The sequence below is a fragment of the Stegostoma tigrinum genome, chromosome 9 (assembly GCF_030684315.1).
Source record: "Stegostoma tigrinum isolate sSteTig4 chromosome 9, sSteTig4.hap1, whole genome shotgun sequence".
Classification (NCBI taxonomy): domain Eukaryota; kingdom Metazoa; phylum Chordata; class Chondrichthyes; order Orectolobiformes; family Stegostomatidae; genus Stegostoma; species Stegostoma tigrinum.
This window is the reverse complement of record NC_081362.1, coordinates 78,807,473-78,829,226: the sequence shown is the minus strand read 5'-3', so window position 1 is coordinate 78,829,226 and position 21,754 is coordinate 78,807,473. Positions and strand designations below refer to the sequence as shown.

At 39.6% G+C, this 21,754-nt stretch overlaps 1 protein-coding gene across 5 annotated transcripts; it reads left to right on the top strand.

The window, feature by feature from the left end:
- The first annotated feature begins 3,123 nt into the window (after positions 1–3,123).
- On the top strand, positions 3,124–21,742 carry LOC125455050 (galectin-8-like). Of its 5 annotated transcripts, XM_048536560.2 has the most exons (10): positions 3,139–3,352; positions 7,823–7,911; positions 10,541–10,751; positions 13,201–13,320; positions 14,010–14,066; positions 14,384–14,410; positions 14,846–14,934; positions 19,223–19,388; positions 20,365–20,510; positions 20,602–21,742. In XM_048536560.2, coding segments are annotated over exons 1-10 (933 nt in total). In that variant the 5' UTR covers positions 3,139–3,325; the 3' UTR covers positions 20,603–21,742. The 5 variants fall into 5 exon arrangements, with proteins under 5 accessions (XP_048392520.1, XP_048392518.1, XP_048392519.1 ...); XM_048536559.2 differs by having other exon boundaries at positions 3,140–3,352; positions 20,365–21,742; XM_048536563.2 differs by lacking the exons at positions 19,223–19,388; positions 20,365–20,510; positions 20,602–21,742 and adding an exon at positions 18,133–19,216 and having other exon boundaries at positions 3,124–3,352.
- The last annotated feature ends 12 nt before the right edge of the window (positions 21,743–21,754 follow it).

Here is a 21,754-nt window from a genome sequence, read left to right as displayed (position 1 = left end):
CTTTCCTCGTTAGACCTTCCCTCCATACCAGGCAACATCCTAGTAAATCTCCTCTGCACCCTTTCCAAAGCTTCCACATCCTTCTTGTAATGCGGTGACCAGAACTGTATGCAATACTCCAGGTGTCGCTGCACCAGAGTTTTGTACAGCTGCAGCATAACCTCTTGGTTCTGGAACTCGATCCCTCTATTAATAAAAGCTAAAACACTGTATGCCTTCTTAACAGCCCTGTCAACCTGGATGGCAACTTTCAAGGATCTGTGTACATGGACACCGAGATCTCTCTGCTCATCTACACTACTAAGAATCTTACCATTAGTCCAGTACTTTGCCTTCTGGTTACTCCTACCGAAGTGCATCACCTCACTTTTGTCTGCATTAAACTCCATTTGCCACCTCTCAGCCCAGCTCTGCAGCTTATCTATGTAACTATCTAACTGCTTTGAGGCTAAAACCAGGTATGGATAGCAACATGAAGTAAGGCTCCCATGGCTTTTTTTCTCTGGACTCATTAAAGAGTTCAGGGCTAGAAAAGGGGAAGGGGGCTCTGAAATAAATAGGGAGAGAGGGGGGAAAGGCAGATGGAAGATGGATAAAGCAGGAGATTTCTCCACAGTCCATAAGATGTAGGGTGACTGTTGCACAATTATGTGCAAGAGGACTACCATAACAGCCTCAACATCAATGGCAGCAGAGAGGCACAATGTGGATTTTATAATCTGTTATTCCCAAGAAGAGGAAAATATGCCATATGCCTATTGTAGGAAACCCACACTATTCAGGGAGATGAAACTATTTATGTGTCTACTTGAGAGTGACCAGCCTTGAATTCTAGTGGGATGGTTATCTTGTTGACCCCATTGTTTCAGCCAAACGTACACAGACTCATGAAGCATGTGCCAAGCTACTTTCATGAAATTACTGTCTAATGTTGAGGAGTGGTGCTTTGATTTGTGAATGTATACATGCACCAGATAGGATCAGAGCAAACACTTTTCTGATTGTTGACTCATCTTAGCTCTATTGATGAGGATAAAGTTATTTTCTTAGAATGGGGTGGTGTTGGGAGCTGATGTGGATTTTAATCATACTTTGAAGGGACCCAGATGAGCTCAGCATCAGTGGAAAGCTGAGGGATTTGATAAAGTTCTTTGACTTCATAGATATCTTGTGAAATCTTGGCTGTGTCTCCCAATGCCTTCAGTTTTGCTATAGACCTAGGGTAGGCACATCCAGGATTGATTACCTTTAGTCACAGAAACCCTACAGTGTGGAAACAGGCCCTTCGTCCCAACAAGTCCACACCAACCCTCAGAGCATCTTTCCCATCCTCTACACATCCCTGAACACTACAGGCAATTTTGCATAACCGATCCACGTAGCCTGCACTTCTTTGGACTGTGGGAGGAAACCCACGCAGATACACAGGGAGAATGTGCATCTCCACACAGACAGTCACCTGGCGGTGGAATCGAACCTGGGTTCCTGGAGTTGAGAGGCAGCAGTGCTAACCACGAAGGTGTACATTTCTGAGATTCCTTGCCATTTACTGATCAAGGATTGATGTGGGTGGAGCTTGTTCCAGTCCATTTGGATAGGATTCGCGCACTGGCGCTTTATCGCCAAAGAAGACTCAGACCCGATTTGAGACGTTAGCTCCTTTTCATTCTTGACAGCCGCTGCTAGAGTTGCTGAGTTTCTCCAGCATTCCCTTACAGTTGTTTCAGATTTCCAGCATCCGTAGCACTTTTTCTAAATTGCATTATGAGTTCTGCAGACTGATCTGGTTCTGCAGACAAATGCCTTTTATTCTTTACTCTTGCATCTGACAGAGAAAAACATAAAATAGTTTCCTTGAGGTAAGTCATCAGGAAAGCTGACGTTTTGGGCCTAGACCCTTCATCAGAAATGGGGGAGGGGAAGAGGGTTCTTAAATAAATAGGGAGAGGGGGGGAGCCGGATCGAAGATGGATAGAGGAGAAGATAGGTGTAGAGGAGACAGACTAGTCAAAGAGGCAGAGATGCAGCCAGTAAAGGTGAGTGTAGGTGGGGAGGTAGGGAGGAGATAGGTCAGTCCAGGGAGGATGGACAGGTCAAGGGGGTGAGATGAGGTTAGTAGGTAGGAAATGGGAGTGCGTCTTGAGGTGGGAAGAGGGGATAGGTGAGCAGAAGAAAAGGTTAGGGATGAGCTGGGCTGGTTTTGGGATGCTGCACCTCCCAGTCACAAACCGTTTCAACTCCCTCGCCCATTCCTCAGATAACATGTCCATCCTAGGCCTCCTGCAGTGCCACAACGATGCCATCCGAAGGTTGCAGGAACAGCAACTCATTCCGCTTCGGAACCTGCAGCCCAATGGTATCAATGCGGAATATGAGGTACTTTTCTTGCAACCTTCGGGTGGCATCGTTGTGGCACTGCAGGAGACCCAGGATGGACATGTCGTCTGAGGAATGGGCGGGGGAGTTGAAACGGTTTGTGACTGGGAGGTGCAGCATCCCAAAACCAGCCCAGCTCACCCCGCCTCCCTAACCATTTCTTCCTCTCATCTATCCCCTCCTCCCACCTCAAGCCGCACCTCCATTTCCCACCTACCAACCTCATCCCTGTCCGTCCTCCCTGGACTGACCTATCTCCTCCCAAACTCCCCACCTACAATCACCTTTACGGGCTCCATCTATGCCTCTTTAACTTGTCTGTCTCCTCTCCTCTCCTCTATGTATCTTCGATCCGCCTCCCCATCTCTACCTATTTATTTCAGAACCCTCTTCCCCTCCCCCATTGATGATGAAGGGCCTATGCCCGAAACGTCAGCTTTCCTGCTCTTAGATGCTGCTTGGCCTGCTGTGTTCATCCAGCTCCACACTTTGTTATCTCGGAGTCTCCAGCATCTGCGGTTCTTATTTCCTTGAGGAAAATGTTGACATTCTGGCACCTGAAACAAGCCGACGACGCAGTGCTGAATGCAGAGCTGCTGCTGTTTGCTCTAACGGTGAAATTAGGAAGATTGATAAAGTTGCAGGAAATCACATAAACACACAGCTATCAGTTCACAAGGAGAGCCAGTGAAATGGAATTATAATCACTTATGGTGAAAGTTCACTCAGAGAAGACATCTGTTTAGCTGCGGGCGTCGCACTCAAACCCGGAAGTGACCGCTACCATTCGCGAAGCCAAGAAGCATGTCAATAACTCCAGCAGCGGCTTCTCATTGGAAGATTGGTTAATTGTTACATACCCCTCTCTCTTCGGTATCTTGCGGGGTGGGTTCGTTTCCATTTAGTGCCTTTGGGTTTCTGTTGATTCCTCCTCGTATTAGGTTCCCAGATGTGTAGCCCGACGATATTCAACCCGGTAAGGACTCAGTTTCGGTGTGTTTTGTATGTGCGTCTTATTTAGTAAGCTAGTCTGCTGTGTGAATCTCCCCGTGAACAGCTGATTGACTTGACGGAAATGTTAGCAATAATGAGGATCAGCCAATGGGCCAACCCTTTAAAAGGGAGTGAGTTTACAGATCCGAAATCTTTCTAATAGAATCACTTTCAATTTAATTATTTCCTGAGAGGACTAGACCTTGTATAGCACTGTGGAAATTGTTTCTGTAGTCACTTGGTAGTGACGTCAGGTTAGGCTATCACCTACATATCTGAGAAACAATTACAAATGAGAAAGCTAACTTGGCTTTCCAACTCATCGTTTCACATCCTCCTTGTATCTCTCGCTTCCTGGTAGTTCTTCGAAATGGCTTTTGACTCCATAATCTGATTACTTGGGTCATTTCAAGAGCGACAGAGTGGCTGATGTTTGTGCAGAATTCATTTTTGAACTTTGGCTGAGTCGGGACAATTTAATTGCTTGTCTTTTTAAAAAAAATGAGCTCTGGTGTACGTCGTTAATCTTAATCAAAAGTGTCCACTTACCTAATGTGATGGTCCAGATGAAGATTTGATTGGAAAACTGAGGATTTCTGCACAAAAAGGAAGTGAAACTATATAACTGCTAACTCCCAGAACATGTGGGATAGTGAGAGCCAGCATAATCTGTTAAACTGAAAAGTCATATTTGGGAAAGACATATTTCTGCTGCACCCATTACCTCTTTAAGCTTTTGTACTATGTATTAAAAGTAATTGAAAATTTATTTTTCAATCACGTGTCTAAATTGAATTGTAAAATGTCATTTCATTCAAACTTAAAAAACGTGTGTGTGTAGTGTTTAATAATTTCATACCTTTTTGTCTTTATTTTCAGAAGTTATTTTTAATCGATTTATTCTTGGACTGTGAATGTCCTGGCAAGGCTGGCCTTTACTGTTTATCTCTATAGTCCTTGAGAACAATTTGTCTGTCATTCACTTTCTTAAACTGTAGCTGGCCATATGGTGTAGATACCTATACTGCTGTTATAGGGAGGGATTTCTGAGTGGTTTGCTGAACTATTTCAAAAGGCAGTTAAGATTCCTGGTGTGGAGGCATGTGTAGGATAGCGTAAATAAGGCTGGCAGATTTTCTCTCCGTTCATGAACCGTGACAATTTGTAACAGAGACTAGCATTTTATTCCAAATTTATTGAATTTAAATTTCGCCCAAGCTGCTCTGCTTGGATTTGAAGGTGTGTCAGAATTACTAGTCCAATAACCTTACCACCATGCTATTGCTGTACCCATGCGCACTGCCTCCCAAAGTTTCCTTGTGGTTTTGCGTACCACTTGCCACAAATCCAGTTCTAGCTGTTATATCCTTTCGAACTTGGCCGGCACAGTTGTGGCACTGCTGAGCAACTCCTAGCAATGGACATTGAAATTCTCCACCAAATTCAATACTGTGCATCACAAGTACTCTGGCTTTAAATTACTTTCGAACATCAGTTATGTTGAAAGGCATGATATAATTTTGAATGCCTTGCTCCTTTTGTCAATAGAAATACTTTAAAATTATATCTTCACAGCATTTTTCTGAAAACGATACTACAGTGAATGGCTTGACCATGAATCAAGTTCATTTCTTATAATGAATGACACAGCAGTGAACTCTAAGTCAGAAGCGAATCTATTTTAATTATTTAGCAGCTGAAGAACTTCCCATTTGCTATACAGAATGATAACTTTAGAACAGTTTCAGATTGTGTCTGACCATTTTCAGAATCTTGATTTCATATTGCACAGATTTCATACAATTCACCTACATAGCAACTGTTCCGAAGTATTGAAGACATATATTGCTTTTAACCTATTTTTTTCTTCAATGCGATAAACCTCAATTTTAATTCCTTCTGGCAAGGACTGAGGCAGATGACAATATTGAAACTTCAGCAAGGTTTATTTGTCAAATTTCTGTTGCAACATTTAGATATTCCTCAAATGCACCCAGTGTCCAAAGTTCAAACACACTTCCTATTAATTCAATCAGTCATTTGAAACAAGAAGTATATTTGAACTTGTTGTGTTCAATCCTGAATTTTTGACTCTTGTTCTCCTTAGTTTGCTTTCTGTATTTTGGTGAGAATCTGTTATATTCCTTGATATGGTCTCTTGTAAACTGTCTCTTTTTCAAGGCTGAAGAACATACATAAGATCACGCGCGATGTACAAAAGAAATGAACGTTAGTTCAACTCGTGAGAGGATGAAGGGTCTAGGCCTGAAACGTCAGCTTTTGTGCTCCTGAGATGCTGCTTGGCCTGCTGTGTTCATCCAGCTCCACACTTTGTTATCTTGGATTCTACAGCATCTGCAGTTCCCATTATCACTGTTAGTTCAACTCATGCCAGTTTTCATGCTCCAGTTGAGCATCCTATCATCCCTTCTGGTCTAAATCCACCATTGTAACCATTTATTTCCTTCTCATTCATAATTATTATATTTAGTATTAAAAGCATCTATATTATTTGCTTCAACAACTTGTTTCCTATTTATGGATGCTTCTTTATAACCTTATTCATCCATGGCATTGCACTTATGTTCAGTTTATTCTTTTTTGTAGAATACATGCTTCCTGCATGTTGTTGAATGCCAATTTTAGTGTGGAAGGGCAAAATGTGTTAGCGCAGGCTTGGAGGGTTGCAGGGCCTGTTCCTGTTCTTTTGCCACTTTAATTGTTTCCTATTGTTATTCAACCTTGTTATTTACCATTTGTGCTGCCCATTATAGCTCTGTTCTTGACCACCTAGAGTTGGAATTTCTTCAATTTCTATACTCAGTTTTCATCTTTCTTGTGTAATTCTCTATCATTTTTATTTTATTGTGTAAAGAAGGGGAGGTCAAACCCCTCTGATAATTAAAATTGAAACACAAGCTCTCAATCTGTTATGGTGAGAATAGAGGTCTTCTTCTAATAATTAAACCTGAAGCACCCAGAGAAGCTCACTGCACCTCACCTAATCTGTTAACCTCCCCTTCTCTGTAACGGTTTAAATGAAAGAAAATCCCTGATATTCACTTTATAAGTAACACTTAACTATTTATTTAAACCTAACAGTGAACACACTAACAGAATTACTAACAATCTGAATAATTCCCCCTTAACTAACAGCTACTCCCTAAATGAACTAAATTCTACTGGTATGCTGTTCCATTAAACATAAGTCTCACGTATATAAACCCGAGTAATAAGAAAATGAACTAAAAGTTAGGCCCCCCCAAAAGTCAACACGCCTTTCTTCAGTTCTCAAATCATCAACAGTTTTTCTCTTCTGCTGATCTGGCCATCAAAGATGTTTTCTCTTCAGGTGAGGACTGTGAGAAGTGCCTTTTATGGATAGATGATGCTTTCTTAGACAGCTCAGCAATTTCTTGTGAGACCTAGATACTTATTTCTCAGGTGGCAATTTGCTTTCACAGATTTTTCAAAAACTTTCTCCTTGTATACTTTGGATGACCTATCAAATTTCTTACAATAGCATAGGTTTGTCAAAACCATCAGATTTAAATTCAATTGCCTTTCAGTTGTTAAGTGATTGATTGGTTTAGATTAATTTGCTAATTCCAGCTGGTTGCCAAAACATCAAAAAAAGCCTAAGATTTGCAATTACGCAGCCAATTCATACATGATTGAATTTCAGAGCTGGTTGTACATCTTCAGCTACATACAGACATTTTATTTCTATATAAATCTCTAAGCTTAGAAAAGCACTTCACCTCTTAAAGGAACCACATGCTCTTCTCCCTTTATCATTTTTCACAAACAAATTCCAGCTTGTTGCATTCCAATTCACAAGTACGTTACACAATACTGTAATAAGTGTATTGTGTTAGGTTACTATTGCCTTCTTTAATGTCTCTGCTTCATTCCAAATTGTTAGATACAATAGTAATAGTGAACCTTCACTTGTTGGGCTTTTTTACAAATTGGCTTGGATGGGAATTTTTGACTCATTTTAGGAACTTCATTTGCTTCACCCCTTTACCTACTTGGTCTATCCAATTAATATCAGGATAGTCGAAATCCTTGTTTTTTTTGTCTCTTAATGTAAGAACATGTGTCTTTCCTCTGATATGTAGAATCAGCCTCATTATCTCCTTCAACATTTTCTGTAGGAACTGGACAACTGTCTTAAGTTGCAATAACTGGAAACATAACGCACATACAAACTGCGTAGAAGAATATACAGCATGCGTTGTATTGAGGCAATAGTTTGTTTATTCTATGATGGCTTGACGCATCTTCAGTATTAAAGCAAACTCAATTCATGCTCAAAATGTTAGAAAGGAGTTAATTTAAACACATAGTAATGGTACTGCAAGTTGGTCTAAACTAATGAAAGTATTATTGATCCCCCAATGGTGTAATAATTTAATTGTTTAAGCTTGGCTTTACATTTTTCTTGCAGGTTATACCATATAGTGGTGCGATTTTTGGTGGTTTGCAACGAGGGCAGATGATAGCAGTGCAGGGAATATTGCCCAAAGAAAGTGAAAGGTAAAACATCACATTGGAAATTTACACTGGAAAGATAATTTTCTGTTAATACAGTGTGGAGCAGATCAGGCAGCATATTAGGAGCAGGAAAGTCAAGGTTTCGGGCTTATGCCCTTCATTAGCACGCAAAACAAGTTGGATAAGAGACTCAGAGATAGAAAATTTTATATGGTGACCAGGACACTTATTGAGAATTTCCCATTGGAAACTTACAAATTTTGAGGAGGCCAGTTACCTTTAGTTTAGAATAACATGTATTCTTTAAATCATTCTGGGGAGATGCTTTCTTTCTTTTGACTGACAAAAGTTGTCAAAGTAAAATCATTGAAATAGTAAATTTACATTCTGAAGGACTGTAGTGAAATGTGTCAAATGCACAAGTTAAAGAGGAAGGAAAAGGCAGTGCAGGGTAGCAACGTGGATCATAATAACTGGTGTGATAGAGGGGGACAGAATGTATGTGGATAAAAATGCAGCAGTAAATGTGATCAGATTAAGGAAAAAAAATAGCTTTGAGGTAACAGCGAGGCTATAGCTAACTACGACATGCAAAAGAGATGCTGAAAAAAGCCACCATCAGGAAGGAACAAGAACCAGACTTTGAGGAAAAACGGTTCAATGTTACCATTGGTGATGATGATTTTGACAAGGAAAATGATTTTTATCGGGACTGGAATTATCGTGTTGCAAGAGACATCCGAGAGCCAGGGTGAGCACTGAAAGACACAGCAACTGGTTTCCATGTTGACTGTAGTTGATCAGAACAGATGTGTACTGCCACTTTGTTAATGAGTAGTGAGCACAATTTGCTCATGCTGCCTCAATTGACCAGGCTCAGACAGCTAGTAATTCATTTAGGCTCTTTGTTTTCTCAGTATTGTATTCAAGGAGTCTAAATTTGAGGTGGATTATTATGTTCTGTTACGGATGTACCGAATGTGTTTTTGCATGAGGATTCAGAGGATTAGATAGGGTAAACATTGAGAGTCTTTTTCCTAGGATGTTGATGTCGGCTTGTACAAGGGGGCATGGCTGCACATTGAGGGGTGATCGATTTAAGACAGATGTCAGAGGCAGGTTCTTTACTCAGAGAGTGGTAAGGGCATGGAACGCCCTGCCTGCCAATGTAGTTAACTCAGCCACATTCGGGGCATTTAAACAGTCCTTGGATAAGCATATGGATAATGAATGGATAGTGTAGGGGGATGGGCTTAGACTAGTTCACAGGTCGGCGCAACATCGAGGGCCGAAGGGCCTGTTCTGCGCTGTATTGTTCTATGTTCTAATGTATGTGGCTTTAATATGGTATATTCAGAATGCTTTTCCAAAATCTGCTCCATTTTAGTCGACTTTGTAGAATGTGGACCAGGCCACCAGTAGGTTCAAGAAACCAGATAGCTGATAATGATTAAAATACGAAAATTGGTGGAAAAACGAGCAGTGATCAGGAGATAGAGTTTACAGATAGTTAATGATAGGCCAGGAGAAAGGAACAGAATCTGGCAGATGGAGTTTAATGTGGATAAGTGCAAGGTTGTCCAGTTTGCCGAAAAAAGCAAACAAGCAATTTTTTTCTTTATATGGGAAGGAGATTCAAAATGCGTCAGTGCAGAGGGACCTGGGTGTCTTTATGCATGAATCACAGAAATTGGGTATGCAGGTACAGCATATAATAAGAAGAGCAAATGGAATCCTGGCATTTATTGCAAAAGGACTGGATTATAAAAATAAATAAGTGTTATTACAATTATATAAGACGTTGTGCACATAATATTGTGTCCAGTTCTGGTCTCCTTACTTGACGAAGGATGTGGTGGCACTGGTGGCAGTTCAGAGGAGGTTTACCAGATTGATTCCAGGGATGAAAGGACTGTCATACATGGAACAGTTGAATCGCTTGGGCTTATACTTGCTGGAATTAGAAGAATAACGGGGTGGGGGGAATCTAACTGAAGTATATAAAATGCTAAAGGGGATTGATAAGGTGGACATGGAAGAGATGCTCCCCTTTGAGGGACAGACTCAAATATGAGGGCATAGAGTGAGAGCTGGTAGGTTCAATACTGAGAAAGAGGTAAAACTACTTCACTCTGAGGGTTGTGATTCTGCTCAATTCACTGCCACACTGTGTGGGGGAGGCAGAATCTAAAATAACTCCCCAGAAGCTGATATCCCATTACCAAGTCACTCTTTATTTACACGTGCATATACTTGACACTGCTCAGGCTTCCTTAGAGTGAACACGGTCTCTGATACTCCTGTTTTTTACCTGTCAGCCAGAGCTGATGGTGCTGTTGATCTGGTCCAATCGGGGAACTCATTCTATGAGAGCCACCTGGATGACATCATTACAATCGCTACAGAATCAATCCACAGATTCAAGAAAAAAATAGATATACTTCTGATAAAAAAGTGGAATAAAGGGCTATGGAGAATGGACAGGAAAGTGGAGTTGAGAGCAGGATAAGATCAGCTATGATTGTGTTAAATGGTGGAGTAGGCTTGAAGGGTTGAATTGCCTACTGCTGCTCCTAGTTCCTGTATTCCTATAATTAGTTTTGTTTTTTTTTCTTGGAGTGAAAATGTGTAACTTCTCTGTGCACGTGTATATCATTGAACCCTTGCACAGATTCCAGGTGGATTTACAGTGTGGAAGCAGTGAAAAACCTCGTGCAGATGTAGCCTTCCATTTCAATCCACGTTTTCGGAGGACTGGGTGTGTGGTTTGCAACACTCTGGTGCATGAAAGATGGGGACGTGAAGAGATAAAATATGAGATGCCATTCAAAAAAGGAGAGCCATTTGAAATCATTTTCTTCATAATGGTCGACAGGTTCAAGGTAATGCTAGCTATTGTTAATTTTTTTTCTAACTTGACATTTTTCTGACATGGCATCTTGGTACTGTCTAATTGTGGGGCTTTTAAAAGATATTTAAATGCAACAATGTGCCTATCATACTGCATTGTTCAATAACTTGTAGTGCCATTGTAAAATTTAGGTTTTGCTATTTGCATACAAACTTTAACAGTTTGAGCATAATAACTCACATTTTCAGTTGACCTTAAATCTGCTGCCATGGAGGGATCTTTCTTTCTTGTATTGCTGGTAAATGTGATGGTTGACCTGGCTCTCTGGCCGTTGCATTTATTACACTTGAGCAGTATACAAGCTCAAATAGTTCAGCTTAAAAGAAATTAAGAACCAACAATGTACAATACCAAAAAGCGAGTGCTTAGTAAGCATCAAATATGGATGCAGTCATAGTTGCGCTGAACTTGTGTCCTTTCCTGCAGTATGGGTCCCCTTGAGCAGCGAATGGGGATTGTCTGGATTTATACTTCAGGTAATTGGCATTTAGAAATAAAATACTTTAGTCAATTGAGATGTGAAAGTAATGTTTCTGAATGGGAGTTCATTTACTTGTTTTTTTTTAAAAGAACTTTTCACATATTGATTGAATATTAATTTAATCTTGCTTTCAAATTGAGTATAGTATGAGCTCCATCTCTTACTTGACTTAATGTTCTCTGTGTGATGCTTGGTAGTTGAATTGAAACATGTCAAGTCTTCCAGGTCACCTAAAGGTGATTCTTTAACATGTTATACTATCAGGCGCTTTTTTTTAGAACATCGTTCTGCTGGCTAACAGCTTCTGATTTTCTTGCTTCTTTGCAAATGTGTAACTAATGAAAAGTATAATTATTCCAGTCATGTCTGCATCTTCTATAGTCTTAGCACCTTTTTCAAAACTCAGCTCTGTTCGCATCATCTCCTTTTTAATGTAGCTGCCTTGTTGTATTGTATTTAGTGGCACACAGTTACTGGATCATCAGAGAGGGAATGCCATATTGCTGTGATTATTGCAATGGTGTTAAATCCACTGCCTTTTCGTTTGTGTGCAAAGATACAAAGGGAAAAACAAATGGAAACTCATTTTCTGTTTTTAGTTTAATGTAAATGTACAGGCAAAAATCTTATACAAAGAAAATACAGTTTGTAAGGGAACTGAGAGTGAAATGTTTCAAATGCCTTTGTCTGTTGTGTCAAGACAATTAAGTTTGCTGGAAGTGTACAGTTTTGGAGCAAGTTATTTAATTGAATTCTGCTGTTTGTACAAGTAGGTTGAAATTATAGGATTGATTGTATTGGTAATGTGTGAGTTAACTTTAGTTATTACACTTGAGGTGATGCAGTGCTGTTCAACCTGGAGATTAGGGGGATTTACTGTAGGACGGTTTAACAAATAACAATTTGAGTACATGTATGTTGCAGTATAAATTTTTTTCCCTCCATATTTTGAGCAAAGTATTGAAGATATGGGGAACAAGTCATGAAGATGTATTAACTAGTCTGACAGAACCATGTTGAATGATAACAGGAGACGTAGAGTCAAGCAGAGATTTTCGGATAACTTGGAGGTGCCTCATAATGTCCCACATGTTTTGGCATGGGGCTAGTTCTGTTCAATGTACTGTTGATATGGACATAGTTCTAGGTGAAATTTATAGATACCAAAATAGGAAATACACCATTCTTTAGGAAATTACAAAGTGGTATTGACAGATGGTGGTGTCAGATAAAAATCATCATTGTTGAGGTGATATATTTGCTTTAAAAAGCTAACTACAGTAATTGGAAGCAGTTTTTGTGCAATAGCAGAACTGAAGGATTTGATCCACTAATGGCAGCACTTCATATTGATAAAGTTGTATAAAACCCAGGTGTAATTTTAATTTTTGTTCTGAGTCTTATAAAAGATGAAAGGTAGTGATGAGCCTCTCTGAGCATTCTGACCTCCAGTTACACTTGTTTTGCAGATATTGAGACCTCAGAGGATGCAACACCATTTTAGTTAGTTACTGCCTGGTGAAAGGAAACATAAAGATGAAAACTGTTTTTTTTTTGGTCAGAATGATGCTGATAACGGATGAATCTAATGGAAGTTAATGAAATAATAGGAAACCAAAAACAGGAATACTATATTTTGTGATTCAGGGATCTAGAATGAAGGGCTTTAGTCAAAAGATTAATTAAAGAGATCTATTGCAGAGATTGATTTTTAAGAATTAGAAACAAGTAGCATTCACTTCCAGCACTTGTTCCTGCCTTGTTTAGTTTGCGTGAAGTGGGAAGGTAAATGTGACTGCTTATATGGGGGTCAAATAGATCCAATGCTGACACTGACTAACTTAGCTATAATGACCTGTTTCTGTGTTTCAGACTGTAACAAGGCACTGTAGTTGAGCTGCACTAACCTGACCTAAACAAATATACGTTTATTTACTAGGTTGCAGTTAATGGAAAACATTTCCTGGACTATCAACATAGAATAAGTATGGAGAGAGTTGACACACTTGGAATCTCTGGTGTGGTCCAAATTCAAACGATTTGTTTCTTGAACAGCTCTGTAAGTAAGAATTAAGTAAGCACAAAAAAAGTGTCTCCAGAGGTTGTATTTTTCAATAGAATTTTCCCCTCATCTCATTTTCCACACTGCTTCATCTCCCTTTTCACTGTTGATGCATTTCCTTTTTCCAAATTTTCTGACCGGGCCATTTCTGGGTGATTATAAGTTCATAATAGGAAGTTCAGAACTGTCTTTCAAATCAAATGTCATGAAATTATTTCCTGTTGTACTTTCATCTTTGTTTTTCTTTGTTAACATTGGACTTTGCAACATGTTTGACTATTTGTCAATTTGTACTGACAGTGTCTTTCGTAACTAATCAATCTAAGTTTGTAAAGTTGATTAGTGGATATTGGTGACCTATATAACTGCAAAACACCAATGTTGTTTGATATGGTGTTGTCCTCCTGATTCCTACTGAAGACAGAGTATACTCCTGGAACAAAAGCAGCTCTTTGAAATTTGATTTTGTGGTGCACCTCAATATTTTGATTGCGGCACTGAAAATAGGTAATATCATACTAGTGCTGAGGTCACACTGATTATGCTAATATTTGTTTGCAACCGTTGGGATCTACTGTCAAAGGTCTCAGTACTGTAGACACTTGATGCTCCTAATATGCTCTAACTGTTCTCTACATTCAAAAACCAGACGGTCTCATAAACATTTTTGTTGTAACTAACTTTAGGAGCAGGATAATCCATATTACAACCTTCCGGTAAAGAAGACTGATACAAGTGGGACTGTAAGTCTGACCAATTGTCTTTTTAAACTAAGATAACAAAGTGTGGAGCTGGATGAACACAGCAGGCCAAGCAGCATCTCAGGAGCACAAAAGCTGACGTTTCGGGCCTAGACCCTTCATCAGATGACCTCTCTGAAGGGTCTAGGCCTGAAACGTCAGCTTTTGTGCTCCTGAGATGTTGCTTGGCCTGCTGTGTTCATCCAGCTCCACACTTTGTTATCTTGGATTCTCCAGCATCTGCAGTTCCCAATATCACTGTCTTTTTAGTGCCTTCAAGTTATTACACATTGACTCAATAACATTTGTTGGTATTGCAGGATGCCAAGCATACAAAGATTCAGCTGGTAAGTCCACAATTGTTTGCTTGGATCACATATTGTGAGTAGATTGACTTGGATACTTGGTGCTTTAGTTTAGCATTTCTGAATTTCACAGTATATTTTCAACCAACTATATTCTCAGCTACTTAGGAAAAACAAACTGAATGCCTCTACAGTTGTAAATTGGAAATAAATCCATCAAACAGAACATGACAATACTGCGACATCTAAGCACAAGTGTCCCCAGAGGTTATATTCTTCAGCAGGATTTTCCCTTCATCTCATGCCTCCTTTTTCCACACTGCTCTATCTCCTTTTCGCTTTTTGATGTACTTACTTTTTTCAAATTTTCTGACCAGGCCAGAATGGATAGAAGATTGCAGGTGTAAGTCTTAGGGTGTAATTTAATTGTTAATTTTTTTCATGTTTTTAATACTTGGAAGATCTTTTGGTTTTTAGGCAGTCCCTTACATGGGTAAGATTGAGGATGGATTATGTCCAGGTCGGACAATCACTCTTCAAGGCAAAGTCGATAAGAACCCAGACAGGTAATTTTTTAGTTTTATAGTTGTTACAAATTGCATTTTTTTTAAAGACATAGGCTATGAATGCTCCTATCGAGTTTGGTCCAATTTTAATCCTTGATTAAAAATCTCTCAATCTCAGTTTTGGATATATCCGAAGCTAAGTACATGATCCAATCTCAACAACCCGTTGAAGTAAAAAAAAAATTCACAGATTCACTACCATCCGAGTGAAGTAATTCCTCTTCATCTCTTAAATGGACAAAACCTTACTCTGAGATTATGTTGTCTGGCCTTAAAATCTTCCTCAAATGGAAACAATGTATTTTTGCATCTACCCTTAAGAATTTTGTATGTTTCAAAAGGTCACGTTTTTCATTTTTCTAAATTCCAAAGACTATATACCTGACCTGTTGAACATCTCTTCACACCTGGTATCATTCCCTGGAGTCTGCTCTACCCTTCAAGAAGATCATGCCTGATCTGTGGCCGAACTCCATGTGCATGTCTTGGGCCCATGTCCCTTGATAACAATTGAATTAGAATCGACCACCATGAGGAAGAGAGTTCCAAACCCCCACTACTCTTTGCGTGCCAGTGTTTTTTTTTAACATCTTTCCTGGATGGTCCGGCTCTAATTCTTAGACTATGCTTGCCCCTGGTTCTAGAATCTTCAACCTTTGGAAATAAAAACCAAAAGATCTGCGGATGCTGTAAATCAGGAACAAAAACAAAGTTGCTGGAAAAGCCCAACAGGTCTGGCAGCATCTGTGGAGGAGAAAGCAGAGTTAACATTTCGGGTCTGGTGACCCTTCCTCAGAACTGACGGTGGCTAGGAAAACATCAGTTTAGATGCAGAAAATGGGGAGGTGGGTGGGGTAGGGAGTAAACGATAAGATAGGCCCAAAAGAGAGAGAGAGAGAGAAAGAAAGACAGTTGGACAGACAAAGGAGTTCCTAACGATCAGGCTGGGAGGGTGAATATTTGTTAATGGGGACTGTTAGTGACTAACAATTGGGGGGTGTGTACTGGCAGGCCATGAGGTAACAAGGCCTGGCATGTGGGGTGGGGGGCTGGGACATGGGAGAGTTTAGGCCCTATAAAATTATTCAATTCAATATTGAGTCCGTGAGCTGTAGGGTCCCCAAGCGGAAAATGAGGTGTTTTTCCTCCAGCTTGCGCTGGGCTTCACTGGAACACTGTAGCGAGCCGGAGACAGATGTTGGCCAGGAGCAAGGTGATGCATTGAAGTGGCAGGCAACAGGTAGTTCAGGGACTTTTTCTGCGAGCAGAATGTAGATGTTCTGTGAAGCGGTCGCCAAGTCTACACTTCATTTCCCCACTGTAGAGGAGACCGCATTGTTAGCAGCAAATGCAGTAAACTAAGTTATTGGATTCTAGTCTACCTGCATTGAACTCGTTCTAGGTCAAAACATCCTGAGGTATGAGGCCCAAATCTGCTCTCAGTATTCCAAGTGGGGTCTAACAAGGGTTTTGTATGACTGTAGTGTAACATCTGCATCCTTCTATTCCAGCCCTATAGATATTCACATTTTTTATTATTTTCTGCACCAGTTCCTGACATTTTAAAGAGCAATGCTCCTGAACTCCAAATCATGTTGGACAGTCACTGTATTTAACATTTTACCTTCTAAACAATAACTGATCTATCCTTCCTTTGGTCCAAACTGGATAAAGTCACACTTTTACATTAAAATCAATCTGCCACAGCTTGCACAATTACTTAATTTGTCAGTTTCCTGTGGCAATTTTATGCTGTCATCAACACTGTCTACAATACTGCTCAATCTTGTGTCATCAGCAAATTTGGATATTTGACTCAAAACTGAGTCTTCATCAAGAGTCACCACACTTACAAGTTAACTCTTCTTTCTTCCCATCTAATGTTGCTGGCTCTGCTGAGTTTCTCCAACATCCAGTTTTTTTATTTTGGGTATTGGACTTCTTTATATCACTATCCAAGTCTTTGATGAATATTGTGAATAATTGATGCTCCACAGATCCCTGTGGGACACCACATGTAACATCCTGCCAATTTGTGTACTGGCACATTATTCCAACTCCTTCTTTCCTGTCACTCAACCAATTTCTTATCCATGTCTGTAATTTACTTACAAATCCCTGGGCTGCCACCTTAATCAACAGTCCAGTATGTGACATTATCAAAAACAGTCACAATGTCCATATGAACAACATCCATTGACTTACCTCCATCCACCGCCTTTGTCATCTCTTGAAAAACTAAGGTTTGTCAAGCATGACCAAACTTTCATGCATCCATGCCTGCTCTCCCTGAATAACTGAAAATTTTTGAGATGTTACCTTATCCTTGATTATAGACTCTAACCCCACCACAGAGATTTCACTTGGAATATTGTGTCCAGTTTTGGTCGCCCTATTATAGGAAAGATGTGGAGGCTTTGGAGAGGGTGCAAAGGAGGTTTACCAGGATGCTGCCTGGACTGGAGGGCTCCTCTTATGCGGAGAGGTTGACTGAGCTCGGACTTCTCTGTCCGGAGAGAAGGAGGAAGAGAGGTGACCTGATCGAGGTGTACAAGGTAATGAGAGGCATGGATAGAGTCGATAGCCAGAGACTTTTCCCCAGGGCAGGATTGACTGCCACGAGGGATCATAGTTTTAAGGTGTTCGGAGGAAGGTATAGAGGAGACGTCAGAGGGAGGTTCTTCACCCAGAGAGTTGTGAGCGCATGGAATAGTTTACCAGTGGTAGTCGTGAAAGCAGAGTCATTAGTGACATTTAAGCAACTGCTGGACATGCACATGGACAGCAGTGAATTGAGGGGAATGTAGGTTAGGTTATTTTCTTTTTGGATTAGGATTAATCCACGGCACAACATCGTGGGCCGAAGGGCCTGTACTGTGCTGTACTTTTCTGTTTATGTTCTAGATGTCAGAATAACTGGCCTGTAATTTCCTGGCTTTCCTCTGCCACCTTCTTTTGAGAGTGGAGTGATATGAGCAATTTTTTAAATCAAGAGGTAGAACTCCTGGATCCAGGGAACTCTGAAAGATTGTTAGGACGTTGGCAGTGTGTTCTCCTACCACCTCAAGGAGCTGTGGAAGGAAACCAACAGATCCTGGGGATTTGTCACTCTTCAGTTCCATCGATTTGCCTATTACTGATGATTTACTTAAGCTCGTTTTATTTAGACACTGTCACTGATCCTCTTAATTTTCTTAGGAATTGCAGCAAGCTATTGTCCTTTTCTGCTGTGAATACTGAAGCAATGAAATCGTTCAGCATGTCTGCCATTTCCCCATGATCATTAACAACATCCCCATTCTGTCTTCAGTGGTCCAAAAGTACTCCTAACCAAGATAATGAAACGTGAGGCTGGATGAACACAGCAGGTCAAGCAGCATCTTAGGAGCACAAAAGCTGATGTTTCGGGCCTAGACCCTTCTCCCTTTCCCTTTATACAACTACAAAATCTCCTCTTATTATGTGTCTTGCAAGTTTCCTTTTGTAATCCTTTTTAGTTGTTTTTATAAACTGTTTTGTCCCTTTGTTGGTCTTTGTGTTTATCTGATTCTGTATTGTTCTTTGTTTTCATCAGTCTTTTCTCTTAGTTTTATGCTGTCCATTACTTCCTTGGATGTCCATGGCTGTTTTGTGAGGTGGAGCTTTTCCTTCTCATGGGTACAAACTGCTTCTGAAATAGTATTAAGTGTTTCCTTGAACAGACATCACTATTCCTTGATTGTTTTACCTATTAGCAGAGCTTCACAGTTTACTGTGGACAGTCTCTGCCTCATCTCATTTAAGATCTGTCTGTCTTAATTCCAAAATTCCAGTTTCTGATTTTTGCTCGGGTTTTACAATCTCTGTGAAACTCGTTCATGTTATGATCACTATTTGACAAATGCTAATGAACAACTAGGTCAATAATTAATACAGGCTCGTGGCTCATTACTAGATCCACTGTCACTTTTGTCTCCTTGTCGCATCCAAGATGTACTGCTGTAGGAACTATCCCAGACACGCTAGAAATTCACAACCTTTATGGCAAGTGTTTTCCTGTCTTTCCCAGTACGTGTTAAGATTAAAATTCCCCACTAGTGCCACTATACTTTTGCTACATTCTTGCCTAATTCAGTACTTTAAAAATAGCACTGCTGAGCTCTGGTTCTTTGAGATATTAATCTTGTTGCAAATGTTTTTTTTGTTTAAGTCCATTGTTTAATTTGTAGCATATCTAAACCCAAGGTACTAGCCATAGAGGTAAATCCTGAAAAGAAAAAGCTGTATTGTAAATGTAAATCTCTTCCAGGTTTGCTATTAATCTCTGTGTGAGTAATTCCACTGACATTCCATTACACCTGGCACTTCGGTTCAAAGAAAAGGCTTTTGTTCGAAACTCTTTTCTCTATCAAAGCTGGGGTGAAGAGGAGAGGAAGACAGACTATTTTCCATTTAACCCAGAGGCATACTTTGAGGTACTTTGTATAGTCCAGAAATAAATTGAGACATATGAAGATCTTCTCAAATGTTACTCAACATTATAATTTTGCCATTAGTTGTTCTGAATATTAAGCATAAATTGATTTTATAACATGACATCTTAAAGGTGTAAATAACAGCTATTTACATAGAAGCTTTGTCAGAGCTGGTGGGGGGTGCGGGGGGAAAGAGGAAAGGGACAGTAATCATCTAGTGGTATTATCACTAGACTATTAAATCAAAGACTCCGGTAAAGTTCTGAGGAACTGAACTCAAATCCTACCATGGCAGATGGTGGAATTTCAGTTCAATTAACATGTGCAATTAAGAATCTAATGATGACTGTGAGACTACGTCGATTGTCAGAAAAATCCAACTGGTTCACTAATGTCCTTTAGGGAAAGAAACTGATATCCTTACCTATGCTGGCCTGTGACTTCAGACCCATTACGAAGTCATTATCCAAAGAGTAGTTCAGAGACAATTAGGGATGCACAATGAATGCTGCCCAGATCCTGTGAATTAATAAAAAAAACTCTTGTCTTTTTAGATAACAGTATTCACATAATTGCTTAATTTAAAATCAACCTAGGTCCATATTTTGAGTTGCATTGGCCACGCCACTTTATATTGTGGCCAAATTGTCTTTGGGTTTTCTCACAAATGCACTCATTTATGGGAAAACAAATATTATGAAACACTGGAGATCATGGTTAGTGTGCTGGAAGGCTGTGCTTTTGTCTGTGACTGTCATTATTATTTCAAAAGTAATAGTGGTGGTGTTAATGTATTTGAGAAAATTTGATGTTGCGAGGAGAGGTTTGTGTCTTAACGTTAAAGAAGGCACTCAGTTGATTTTTATAAACCTCGACAAAGTTGCTTTGCTTTATAGTAGCTGCAGGAAAGGAACTGAATGGGCTTGCTACTTGGTTAATGTATTTTTGCACTCTGTGTTTTGTGATTGTGTTCCAGGTTATCATTTATTGTAGTTCTGACTGTTTCAAGATTGCTGTGAATGGAGAGCATTTGTTGGAGTATAAACACCGGTTTACTGACTTGAGCAAAATTGACATGGTAAAGGCAGATGGAAATATCCAGCTGTTCAAAGTACAGGCTTGGTAGGTGGAGAGAAGCTGCTGACCAAAATTAACACTAATGCCAGGATAATAACAGGATGCGTAACCTATTGAATTCTGTTTCTAATTATAGAGAATACGTTATCAAATCAAGAAGAAAATTTGTTTCTTGGGGATTGTTGCATTTGTTTGAAGATCTGGATTTTGTTTTGGAATTGCTTTGAGTTCACAAGTCTGTGCTGAAGTAATTTAGAGGGTAGCATCAATCCTATAGAACCACATACAACTCCTCCCATATCATGACTGAAAATCATTTTGAAAGCCAAACATTTTAAGTGCATGGATAATTTTGCTTTGGAATTGAAATCACCAACAAACTTGACCAAGGTCTTTAAATATGTATTTTTAAAGGCTGCAAAACGTTAATAGTTTGCTAATGCTCTAACTGCTATCCTGTAAAAGAGTCAGCCTGTTAATGAAGCTAAACACACTTTCTCTAAATTTGCATAGCTTTTGATGCTGAGTAATGTTGGCTTTCATTTTCGTTGTTAAAAATCCTGAATGCTTTGGCAAGCGCTATAAGTATTTTATCTGACTGACAAGGTGCAAACATGAATAGTCAATTAAAACTGTAGTACTCCATAAATGTTATAAATGTAAGTGTCACATGTTAAAAGGTACTGGTTTGGTTATCTCAGGTTGTTTTAACAAACTGCTTCACAAATTATTGTAGAATTCTGTGCACAGTATTAGGAAATCTGATTAATTTGCATTTTTGATCTGGAGGGGTGTTGTGACGGAAAATCCACCTGTTACTTTAATTATGAGTAACTTTGTTAGTTTGGGGTTAGACTGATGATCTGTACTCAGCAGCAAGAATGTTGTTGTCTGGCTGCTGTTACTGTTGCACATGGATTTCTATGATGTCTTTGTTTCTTTGAACCATACATTTGGTAACTAAGTGGAAAAACTTCTCATTGCAAACAAAATTGACATTCTAATCCAGTGCCAGATGTATTGCATTGTCTCTGTTGCTTCTGTATTTTGTGTTCACACATGAAAAACAAATACATGTTAATTTTCCTGGAAGTTTATTTTTTTGGGGCCAGTGTGTTAACTGCAGACATCTGGAAAAGCCCACTTATGCATCTTCTATTTAAATACTGTAAATTAACATATCTGCTTTTGTACTTATGTACATAACCAATCTATATGAAGACAAAACTCTTCAAGTATGTACTGCACTAAAAATAAAGTTAATATTTTAAACATTCTTTGAAGTATCT